Source organism: Physeter macrocephalus, chromosome 4 (assembly GCF_002837175.3).
Source record: "Physeter macrocephalus isolate SW-GA chromosome 4, ASM283717v5, whole genome shotgun sequence".
Taxonomy (NCBI): domain Eukaryota; kingdom Metazoa; phylum Chordata; class Mammalia; order Artiodactyla; family Physeteridae; genus Physeter; species Physeter macrocephalus.
In genome coordinates this window covers 84,687,167-84,699,714 of record NC_041217.1, presented here as the reverse complement: position 1 = coordinate 84,699,714, position 12,548 = coordinate 84,687,167, and the positions used below count along the sequence as shown (strand labels likewise).

General features: G+C 36.8%; 1 protein-coding gene across 4 annotated transcripts in view; it reads right to left on the bottom strand.

Moving 5' to 3' along the window:
* The window catches only part of LOC102985261 (monocarboxylate transporter 1), a 38,920-nt gene that overhangs the window by 4,577 nt on the left and 21,795 nt on the right, over positions 1-12,548 (bottom strand). For 3 of the 4 annotated variants that reach the window (XM_024119850.3, XM_024119851.3, XM_024119852.3), the window contains 4 exons: positions 6,355-6,615; positions 5,835-5,873; positions 5,147-5,290; positions 756-1,622 (listed from right to left, as the gene is read on the bottom strand). In XM_024119850.3, coding sequence (XP_023975618.1) covers positions 756-1,622; positions 5,147-5,290; positions 5,835-5,873; positions 6,355-6,571 — 1,267 coding nt within the window. In that variant the 5' untranslated portion in view covers positions 6,572-6,615. The remainder of the gene's footprint in view (positions 1-755; positions 1,623-5,146; positions 5,291-5,834; positions 5,874-6,354; positions 6,616-12,548) is intronic. The other variant, XM_024119854.3, reaches the window with a different exon arrangement.

The window sequence follows — 12,548 nt, the reverse complement described above, 5'->3', positions numbered from 1 at the left end:
CTCTTTCTGACTTACTTCACTCTGTATGACAGACTCTTTCTGACTTACTTCACTCTGTATGACAGACTCTAGGTCCATCCACCTCACTACAAATAACTCAATTTCATTTATTTTTATGGCTGAGTAATATTCCATTGTATATATGTGCCACATCTTCTTTATCCATTCACCATTTAGCATTCTTAAGAGAATAATACATCAAGTTTTATAGTCACTCACTAGCTGTGTAATCTTGGGCAAGTTATTTCACTTTTAGAAGCCTCTATTTCTTTATTTATAAAGCGGGAACAATAATTGTCCTATGTCACAGACTTGTAATATATGACAGAATATAGAAAATGACTAGGACAGTCCCTGGTATACTGTTAGCCCTCACCTGGTACCTATTGCTATTATTTTAAATATTACTGCTGAGATAAACTCTACAATTAAAAAGAAATCACCAACAGTATTTTAAAGGTGGTTATACATTTTTCTACAATAAACGTGTTAGGTTTTGTATCAGGAAAAATTATTATACATACTTAAGTGTGTAACAGTTTTTTATTCCTCTTTCAGCTTGATGATTCACTTTAATTCAGTTCTATTAAGTATTTGAGCAATTATGCTGTACCAAGCATTGTGCCAGCACTGAGGGTACAGAAGCGAAGAAAGACTATCAAGCAGCTCACTGATTTCTGCTTTCTATCACCTTCCTAATCTTCTCTGCCTGTTTTATGTTAATAGAACCATAGAAATAGGGAGACATACTATACCTAAAATCGGTGGCCCCAGCAGAATAGGACAGCATTCCACAATGGTCACCAATCCCACAGCACTGGAGAACCTCTGGGATCCAACCAGGTCCATCAGCGTTTCAAACAATACAGCGCCAAACCAACCAAAAGCAAATCCAAGGAATCCCGCATAAAGACAGAACCCTATATAGCTAGAGGATAAGGGTACTAGCATATGACACACTCCATTTGCAATAATAGAAGCAGCAAAAAAATACTGAATTCGAGGTCTTATCCACTTTGTGTTGGCTACAAATCCCATAGAAGGTCTGGCTACCATGTCAACAAAAGCCAGAATGGAAAGAAGAAAGGCAGCCTTCTCACTAGAGTGATGCTGACTCTTGGCATAATTACTAAGAAAGACTAAAGGTGTAGCCAGCGCAAAAGACATTATCACATTCCCAGAGAGGTACAGCATAAAGCCTCTGTGTTTGAATAGGGATAAGTCCAGAAGTTTGTTAACTGTTTGAAAAACAGATTGTTTCTCCTTTGGGGGGTTTCTGCCATTAACTTCTGTATTTGCATCACCTGCCCCCTTGTTTGCATCACATTTTCCAGCTTCCTGAAGGGATTCTTTAGACTTCTCTTTCCCTGCAGTTGTTGGCTTGGGCCCTATTGGTCTCATCAGGGCTCCAGCCACACAGCAGTTTAGTAGGATGCCTCCAAGAATTAGGAAGCTTCCTCTCCAGCCAAAGACAGCAAAAAGAGCCTGGTTGAGGGGGGCCAGGGCGGAGAGGAACACAGGGCTGCCTGCCATGGCCAGTCCATTTGCTAATGGTCGCCTCTTGTAGAAATACTTGCCAATCATGGTCAGAGCTGGATTCAAGTTGAAGGCAAGCCCAAGACCTAGCGAGAGGGGAAAAAATAATCACATACTCCAATAAATGTCAGAAGCATATTTGGAATTAATTAACTAGGCAAAGAAATGAAGTGGAAAGAGGTCAAAATCATGAGAGGCTATTATAACTAGTAGGTCATTAGTGGACTGTTATCAAATAAATACAGACATAAAGTCTCTTTATGCAGCGAATACTAGATTTATAATATAAAAAAGTATATATATGTATATATGTGTGTATATATATGTATATATTTTTTGGCCTCACCATGTGGCATGCAGGATCTTAGTTCCCCGACCAGGGATCGAACCCAGGCCCCTTGCAGTGGAAGTACAGAGTCTTAACCCTGGACCACCAGGGAGTCCCTAAAAAATGTATATTTTAAAAAATAATTCTTTTTTCTTTAGCAACAAAAAGAACAATAAATGTAAGATCCTTTGTCTAATTTCATAATTTTAGCTTTCCTGAGGAATAGGGAATTGAAAGCAAAAAGGAGAGAGGATAAATCTTATAAATTCAGAAAGCAAGATAGGAGAAGGGGCAGAAGGAAGGGAAGCAAGAGAGAGGGAGGGGGAGGGAGAGAGAGAGAAAATGTTTTTGGATAGTAAAACACAACATTGTCAAGATGCTAACACTACCTTAGTAAATCCATTAATTTAATGAAATTTCTATGAAAATTTCAATGTGTTTTATTTTTCAAATGAGGTAAAATGACTCTAAAATACACCCAAAGAACAAATGCATTAGAAATATTGGAAAAGGATAAATAACTGGTGGGCCTACCCTAACAGATATATAAATTTATTGTACAGCTATGGTAATTAGAATAGTGTGGCACTTATTCAAAATTAGAAAAACTGATTACTAAAAGTGGGCAGAAAGTCCAGAAACAGAACCAAAAGATACATTTAAATTAATAGGGAGGGCTTCCCAGGTGGCGCAGTGGTTGCGCGTCCGCCTGCCGATGCAGGGGAACCGGGTTCGCGCCCTGGTCTGGGAGGATCCCACATGCTGCGGAGCGGCTGGGCCCGTGAGCCATGGCCGCTGGGCCTGCGCGTCCGGAGCCTGTGCCCCGCAACGGGAGGGGCCACAGCAGAGGGAGGCCCACATACCACAAAAAAAAAAAAAAAAAAAAAAAATTAATAGGGAAAGAATGGATTTTTCAGCTAATGGGGCTGGGACAGTAACTATCCCAATAACCTCTTAAATGGTCTCCCAATCTTGCTTCCCTACTAGGTAAACCAGGTTAGGATGCTTGCCCATTTCAATCTCTCTAATGACTGCCCGTCCATAACTTTTCACTCTGGATTAAGAGGTCCCATGATTTGGCCCTAACCTACCTCCCTGCCCTCATCTCAGTCTATTCTTACTTGTGCTAAGTGTAACTGTTCTTCTAGATTTTCACAAAGCCTTCTCCTAGCTTTCATTCAGATCTCAACTTAAAATCACCACCTCTGAGAAGCCTTCCCTTTAGGGACCGTTCAATCCTTCTTTATCAAAATTCTGTTTTAAGTCTTTGCAAAGCAGTTATTACTACCCAGTGTTTTTCTTATTTATTCATTTATTTGTTGGTCTGCTTATTGTCTGCTTCCCTCCACTAAACAGAGGGAGTCTTGCCTGTCATGTTGGCTCTCCCCACAGAGCTTGGACCAGTGCCTGGCATATAGTTAGGGACTCAATAAATGTTTGTTGAGTGAATTAATAAATGAAATAATGAACAGGCTGAATAATCACATGGGAACAAATAAAGTTCTATTCCTTCCTTATGTTATTCAAATAATCCAGATGAGTTAAAATAGTTAAATGTTTAAAAATTTAATTAATGTAGTAAAAGTATAGATCCAAAAAGATAATACCCATTATTGGCATTATCTCAGGTCCTGCAGGTGGGACTGTAAATTATTATAACCTTTCCAAAAGAGTATTTGGCCAATGATATCAAAACCCTTTTTCCCCAGTAATTGCTCTTCTACAAATTTATCCAAAGGAAATCATCATTTTCACAAAGATGTATACAGAAGCACTATCATGCAAATACTGTTTAATAAGAGTGAAAATATAAACAATCTAAATGTCCTTCAATTAGAGAATGGTGAAATAAATTATGGTATATCCATCTATCCCATGAAAAAATAATCGCTGCTAAAGTGTATTTACTGAGATGGAGAAACTATGTATAATACATGATGTATTATTAAGTGAAAAAATTGGTTACAAACATTATACATAATCTCATCCCTTTAAAAAAATTTTTTAATTTATTGGAGTATAGTTGATTTACAGTGCTGTGTTAGTTTCAGGTATACAGCAAAGCGATTCAGTCATACATATACATACATTCATTCTCCTTTAGATTCTTTTCTCTTATAGGTTATCACAGAATATTGAGTATAGAGTTCCCTGTGGTATAAGTAGGTGCTCGTTGGTTATCTATCTTATATATAGTAGTGTGTGTATGTTCATCCCAAGTTCCTGATTTATACCACCCCCACTTTTCCCCTTTGGTAACCATAAGTTTGTTTTCAACATATGTAAGTCTGTTTCTGTTTAATAAATAAGTTCATTTGTATCATTTTAAAAAATTTGATTCCACATATGAATGATATCATATGATATTTGTCCTTCTCTGTTTGACTTCACTAATCTCATCCCTTTTTGTTCTAAAAATTCTATGTGTGCATAGAAAAATGAGTGGATATGGCATCAAAATATTAATGGTAGTTTTCTCTGAACCGTAGAGCTATGGGTGTCGCCTGTATTTATATTCAGCAATTTTATTTTCTTAATTTAGCTATTAGAAAGGGGGGTTTCCTCATGTATGCCCTTTATCCCTTGAAAATGTATCTGTCTTTTCTATCAGAAACTGCTTTGTATCTGACATTCTCTCTTTCTCTAATTTGAGCCAATTCCTTCTTGGGTAGAATGGCAAATGAGTGGGAATAGCTAATGACCTCCCTTTCAACAACTTTTTACCTATCACCACTATCTTCTTTCTTAAGACAAAAAAAGAAAGAAAAGAAAAGAAGGAAAGAAAGAGAGGGAGGGAGGGAAGAAAGAAAGGAAGAAAGGAAAGAAGCTCTTTCAATTTATTCATTCAATAAAAATAATTATCCATTAAGTGCCAGAACTTTCTTTAAAGACTTGCTTTTTAAAATTTATTTATTTATTTATTTTTTTGTGGTATGCGGGCCTCTCACTGTTGTGGCCTCTCCCGTTGCGGAGCACAGGCTCCAGACGCACAGCCTCAGCGGCCGTGGCTCACGGGCCCAGCCGCTCCGCAGCATGTGGGATCTTCCCGGACCGAGGCACAAACCCGTGTCCCCTGCATCGGCAGGTGGATTCTCTACTACTGCGCCAGCAAGGAAGCCCAAGACTTGCTTCTTTAAAATTAACATATCAAAAGCTCTAAAAAATAGTGACCTAGTAATTTTTCTAATAAAGAACTTTCATTTTTCAAAAGAATTGGCAAATTAATGCTATAAATAGTCCACAGAAAAATTAATGCTTGAAAATACATCAGTAGCAACTCACCTGCAATGACTCCGACACACAAGTAAAGTTCCTGCACAGTGGTACAGAAAGAAGCCGCAACCAAGCCACAGCCTGACAAGCAGCCGCCAACAATCATAACTGGACGACTGCCATATTTATTCACCAGGATACTGCTGATAGGACCTAGGAGAGAACAAACAGCTTAGCCACATAGAGGAGAAGCCCAGCCCTCACATCCACACCTGCATATGACATTACCAACATGACAGGATGCCACTCCAGAAAATAAACAGATAAAACAGAAGACAGTGCTAAGGAATATTACTTTCTATCTTTATTTCAGAGTCACAGGTTTGTGTAATGGAATACATATAGTATTGATTGTACATTTTCTATATATCTAGGACATATTAGATGGGTTTTAACTAACGTATGCAAGACAATAATCTAATTATTTTAAGGCAGAAGAGGCTGCAAATACCCTGATTATAAGTGTTTATAGGATTCTTCATGTATCTAGGATATTATCCACATATATGTAGCAAGTTTGCTTGTTTTAAATTTTTAGATGGTCATCTAGAGCAAACACACATGAACAATGAGATTTATGAGCAAGTCTGATCAAACTTCTGACTTAAGGGCATATTTACAAACTAGCTAAAATGTATTATTTCTCACAGAAAACAACAACACAACCAAAACAGAACTACAAAACAAGAATGCCTACCATCACCACTTTTCTTCAACATTATACTGGAGGTCCGAGCTAGCAGTAAGACGGGGGGAAAAAGGTGTAAGGAAATGAAGAAACCAAACTATCAGTATTTGCAGAAGATTTGTCTATCAAAAATTTTTGAAAAAAAATCTACCTATTTAGATAGGTAGGTATTTCCTATAGGTATTTCCAATCTAACTATTGGAAATAACAAGAGTTTAGCAAGCTTACAGGGTTTATGATTAAAATACAAACATCAATTACCTTTCTATATCCAGCAGTCAACACAAAACACATTTTTAAAGAAAGTTATCCTTTATAATGACACCATTTTATAACTGACCTAACAGAGCACACAGCTGCTATGTAGCTTTTATTGTTAAAGACAATGAAAAACCTGACTCTAATCACATAACTCCAAAAACTAACATTTCAAATATCTCACTGATAAAGGCATCAAGAACAAAAAGCACTTACTACAGAGCTTTTGTCTACCCATTGAAAGTTAAAAGAGCAGGTCATGAGTACTTACCTCCACCATACATGACAGCAAACGCAATGGAAGATAACCATGACACTTCACTGGTGCTGGCTTTAAATATTTCTTCAATTTCTTTGTAAAATACAGTAATAGATTTGCCAAACGCACAAGAGAAGCCAATGGAAATGAAAGCTCCAACAACCACTGCCCACCCCCAGCCTCCATCTGGGGGCGTGTATCCGACTGGACCTCCGTTTGATGGTGGCATTGTAAGTAAAGATGAATTCTAAAATGCAGTTCAAATCCAAATATCTAAAGGGTGTGAAATTAAAATAGTACATAATAAGTAGTCAATAACAAAGCACTCCCATAAAATCCCTTACATTTATTAAATAAATAAATAAAGGCATATAGCAATTTTCTAAATAAAAGGTCATTTCAAACATTAGATTCTCATTTAACGGGCTGGAAAGTTAGCTCAGTAAAGTTGGGTTTTCATCTAGCTGCTTAGATTTAAGGTATTCTTTTACTAATATGTGACTAGAAAGATTCCTAAATGATGGCTGACCAATACTGTTTAAATCTGCAAAATGAACCCTGAGGTACTTCCCTGGTGGTGCAGTGGTTAAGACTCCATGTTCCCAATGTAGGGGGCCTGGGTTCAATCCCTGGTCAGGGAGCTAGATCCCACATGTGTGCCACAACTAAGGAGCCCGTCTGCCGCAACTGACAGGGTGCAACCAAATAATTAAATAAATAAAATATTTTAAAAAAGAAAAAATGAACCCTGATATCAGAGACTAGTAGTTTTAAACCAAAGATTTCCCCTTTTCTTCTTAAGCCCCAGCATTAGTGAAAAACATAGTCAGAAAAAGAAATACAATGTGATTATGAATTACTAGCAGGTGGGAGAAGTTGAGAGCTAAAAGGTTTACCAGTCTACTTTAGAGAAATTAAGTTCTCCTTTGATTTACTTAAACCAGCTTCTATTTTATGTCAAAATAAACCTTCCAACAATATGTTATCATACTCATTCTGGCCACCCTAACATTACCTGGAGTGATGTAGTACAGTATTAATACTGTACAGGTCAACAATGACAATATCATATTTTACTATTCCTTAATTTTTTTTTCTTTTGCGGTACGCAGGCCTCTCACTGTTGTGGCCACTCCCGTTGTGGAGCACAGGCTCCGGACGCGCAGGCTCAGCGGCCATGGCTCACGGGCCCAACCGCTCCGCGGCATGTGGGATCTTCCTGGACCGGGGCACGAACCCATGTCCACTGCATCGGCAGGCGGACTCTCAACCACTTCGCCACCAGGGAAGCCCCCCTTACTCTTTAATACAAATCCTACCTTCCTATCCATAGAAATCAACTTTTAAATAGCTCACCTTCTAACCAATCTAAACACTTCAAATATAATTTAGAAAGTAATCCTGTAGTGATTAAAAAAAAAAAAACTCTTAGGAAGAGTTCTGCTTAAGAAGCTAAAAGACTAGGTTTTTTAAATAAAACTTTTATAGAAGTAAAGTTTCTAAAAGCTTTATAAAATTCCCACGGTTTGCACAACTTTTGTTGGATTTATTCCAAGGTAGCTTTTATTACTCTTGTAGATGGTAATTTAAAAAAATCATTTTCTGTTAGTTGCTGGTTTATAAAGACACAATTGATTTGTTTAAATAATAGCTTTACTGAGATAAATTCACATATCATAAAATTCACCCTTTTAAAGTTTGTATTTCAGTGGTTTTCAGTATATTCACAAAACTGTACAACTATCATCACTAATATCAGAACATTTTCATCACCCCAGAAAGAAACCCTGTATCCATTAGCAATTAATTTTATTCCTGAATATTATTTTTGATGATATTGTAAATTGAACTGTTTTCTTAATTTTACTTTTGGATTTTTCATTGCTCGTGTCTAGAAATACAATTGATTTTTGTATGTTAATTTTGCAGCCTGCAAATTTGCTGAACTCATTTATCAGTTCTAATAGACTTAAGTATATATATGTATATATGTGTGTAGATTCCTTAGGATCTTCTGTTTACAAAATCATGTCATCTGTGATAGTTTTACATCTTCGTTTCATTGCCTAATTTCCTTGGATAAAACCTCCAGTGCATGTGGTGAAAGTGGACATCCTTGTCTTATTTCTGACCTTACAGGGAAGTTTTCAGTATTTTACCATTAAGTATGATGTTACCTGTGGGGTTTTGTAGATGCCCTTTATTAAGTTTGAGAAGTTTCTTTCTATTCCTAGTTGTTGAGTATTTTTATCGCGAAGGATATTGGACTGTAGCAAATTGTTTGTTATGTGTCTATGAAGATGATCTTGTGGTTTGGGGCCTTTATTCTATTAATATGGTATGGTTTGACTGATTTTTATATGTTGAACCATTTATGAATTCCTTCACTCCTGAGGTAAGTCCCAATTTGTCATGATGTATAACCCATTTTATGTTGTTGGACTCTGTTTGCTCATATTTTGTTGAGGATTTTTATGTCCATATTTACCAGGGATAATGGTTTGCAGTTTTCTTCTCTTGTGATGTCTGTCTGGTTTTGGTAACAGGGTAATACTGGCTTCAAAGAACACGCTGGGAATTGTTCCCTCCTCTTCTGTTTTTTGGAAGAGCTTGTAAAAGAGTGGTGTTAGTTCTTTAAATATTTCATAGAATTCACCAGTAAGACCATCTGGGCTTCAGGTTTTCTTTGTGGATAGTTTTTTGATGATTATGTCAATCTTTTTACTTGCTATAGGTATATTCAGCTTGTCTATATCTTCTTGAGTCATTTGATAGTTTGTGCCTTTCTAGATATGTGTTCATTTAGGTTATCTAATTTGTTGGTCTGCAATTGTTCATAGTATTCCTTTGTAATCCCTTTTTATTTCTATAAGGTTAGTAGTGATACATGAAGAGTTTAACCAACAGTACTATTAGAGGGAACAGGCCCCACAAAATTGACCTCACTTCTAACACCAATTTCAAATTTAGGCAGTGGGGGTCAGGGGGTGTGGAGTGGGGTGGTTTCAAAAACAGTTTTGGCAATTCAACAGGACTCACAGAATTCACTGAAAGCTATTATATTCACAATTTATTACAGGGAAAGGACACAGGTTGAAATCAGCCACAGGAAGAGATGCACAGGGCAGAGTTTGGGAGAGGTTCAAGTGTGGAGCTTTTGATCATACTCTTTCCATGGAGTCATGGATAGCATTACCTTCTCCCACTTACAATGTGTGACAATATAGAGTACCACCAACTGGGGAAACTCACCTAAGCTTTTGGTGTCTAGAATTTAGTAGGGCGTGATCACATACTGCTCACGTGAGTGCTGACCTTTAGTCTCCAGCCCTTACTAGAGCCCTTACCAGGGGCTAATACTTTAGTCTCCAGTTCTTTCAGAGATTGGAAATAAGACAATATAGCTAAAGGGCCCAGCAAACAAAGACACTCCTATCAGGCAGGACTTTTCAGAGACCTAGAGATCATATTCCAGTAGCCAAGGACAAAGGCCAAACCTCTCTATTGGTAAGGTTAATTCTTCACTATACATAATGTATCCTCTTCCAGTTCTGATTTTAGTAATTTGAGTTCTCTCTCTATCTCTTTTCTTGGTTAGTCTAGCTAAAAGTTTGTCAATTTTATTGATTTTTTCAAAGAACCAAACTTTTGGTTTTATTGATTTTCTCTATTGTTCTTGTACTTTCTAGTTCATTTATTTCTGTTCTAATCTTCGCTATTTCCTTCCCTCTATTAACTTTGCATTTAATTTACCCTTTTTTTCTGTTTCTTATGGTAAAAGTTTCAGTTATTATTATTATTTTTTAGAGACTTCTTCCCAACAGGATGAAAATTAGATTAAATTAAATTTTATTTTAATTTATTTATTTTTGGTTGCGCGTGGGCCTTCTCTAGTTGCATCGAGCAGGGGCTACTCTTCGTTGCAGTGCATGGGCTTCTTATTGTGGTGCCTTCTCTTGTTGCGGAGCACAGGCTGTAGGCATGCGGGCTTCAGCAGTTGTAGCACGTGTGCTCAGTAGTTGTGGCACGCGGGCTCTAGAGAGCAGGCTCAGTAGTTGTAGCACACAGGCTTAGTTGCTCTGCAGCATGTGGGATCTTCCCGGACCAGGGATCAAACCTGTGTCCCCTGCATTGGCAGGTGGATTCTTAACCACTGTGCCACCAGGGAAGTCCCAAAAGTTTCAGTTATTGATTTGAGATTTTTTTCTTTTTAAATATAGATGTATACAGCTATAAATTTCCTGCTAGGCACTGTTTTAGCTGTATTACAGAAATTTTGGTATTTTGTAATTTGTTTTCATTCATCTCAATGTGTTTTCTAATTTCCTTTATAATTTATTCTTTGAACCATTGGTTATTTAGGAATGTGTTGTTAATTTCCACATATTTGCTCATTTGCCAAATTTTCTTTTGTTGTTAATTTCTGATTTTATTTCATTATGATCAGAGAACATACTCAGTCCTTTCAAATGTACTGAGACTTGTTTTATGGCCTAATAGATGGTCTACCCTGGAAAATGTTCCATGTGTACTTGAGAAGAATGTGTATTCTGTTGTTGTTGGGTAAAGTGTTCTACAGATGTTTGTTAGATTTATTTGGTTTATACTTGGTACATACTTGGCTGTTCAAGTCTTCTCTTTCCTGGTTGATTTTCTGCCTAGTTATTTTATTGAAGTTCTGTTGAAATCTTCAACTATTTTTATTGAATTATCTATTTCTCTCTTTATTTCCATCAGTTTTGGCTTTATCTATTTTGGGGCTCTGTGGTTAGGTGTATATATGTTTATAATTGTTATGTCTTCATAATGGATTGAACTTTTATCATTATAAAATGTCTTTGTGTCTAAAAACAATTTTGTCTTAAAGTCTATTTTGCCTAGGTTTCTTTGGTTACTGTCTGCATGGCATATTTTTTTTTCATCTGTATACTCTAAAGCAGTTTGTGTCTTTGAATCTATAATGTGCCTCTTGTAGACAGCATAGGGTTGGATCCAATTTGCCAATCACTGCTTTTTGATTGCAGTGCTTAATCTATTTACATTTAATTTAATTACTGATAAGGCAGGACTTAGGTCTGCTGTTTTACTATTTGTTTTCTCTGTCTTATGTCTTTTTTGTTTTTCTATTCCTCCATCACTGCCTTCTTTAATGTTAAATAGATATTTTTGGTGTGCCCCTTTAATTACCTCACTGTTTCTTTTACTATGTTTTTTGTTATTTTCTTAGTGGTTGTCCTGTGGATTACAATTAACATCGTAACTTAAAACAGTCTAGTATAGTTTAATACCAATTTAATTGCAATAGTATACAAAAACTTTGCTCCTGTACAGTTTCCCCCTTCACACTATTGTCTTACAAATTACATCTTTATATACTATAAGCCCATTAAAAATTGTATAATTATTGCTTTTATTTTTTTTTAATTTTTTTCATTTTTTCTTTTCTTTTTTTGTGGTACGCGGGCCTCTCACTGTTGTGGCCTCTCCCGTTGCAGAGCACAGGCTCCGGATGCGCAGGCTCTGCGGCCATGGCTCATGGGCCCAGCCGCTCTGCGGCATGTGGGATCTTCCCAGACCGGGGCTAATTATTGCTTTTAAATTGGGTAGAAGGGAAAAAAAGTGTTTACAAAGAAAAAAATACATTCATACTGTCTTATTGTATATTTACCTATGTAGTTACCTTTACTGGTGTTCTTTATTTTTTTCCATGTGGATTCAAGTTACTGTGTAGTGTCCTTTCAATTCAGCCTGAAGGACACTCTGGTATTTCTTGTAGGGAAGGCTTGCTGGCAACAAATTCTCTCAGTTTTTATCTGGGAATGTCTTACTATCCCCTTCATTTTGAAGGATAATTTTGCTGGATATAGAATTCTGGGTTGACAGTCTTTTTCTTTCAGCACTTTGGGTATTTTGTCCCATTGCTTTCTGGCTTCTGTGGTCTCTAAAGAAAAATCAGCTGTTACTCTTATTGAGTATACTTGGTTTGTGATGAGTTGCTTCTCTCTTGTTGCTTTCAAGATTCTCTCTTTGTCTTTGTCTCTGAGGTTCTATTTATTTTTCATTCATTTTTCTTTTTTTCCCTTAGATCTGATAACCTCAATTGACCTATATTCAGGTTTACTGATTCTTCTGCCAGCTCAAGTCTGCTTTTGAGCCCCTCTTACAAATTTTTCATTCAGTTATTGTACTTTTCAGCTCCAGAATTT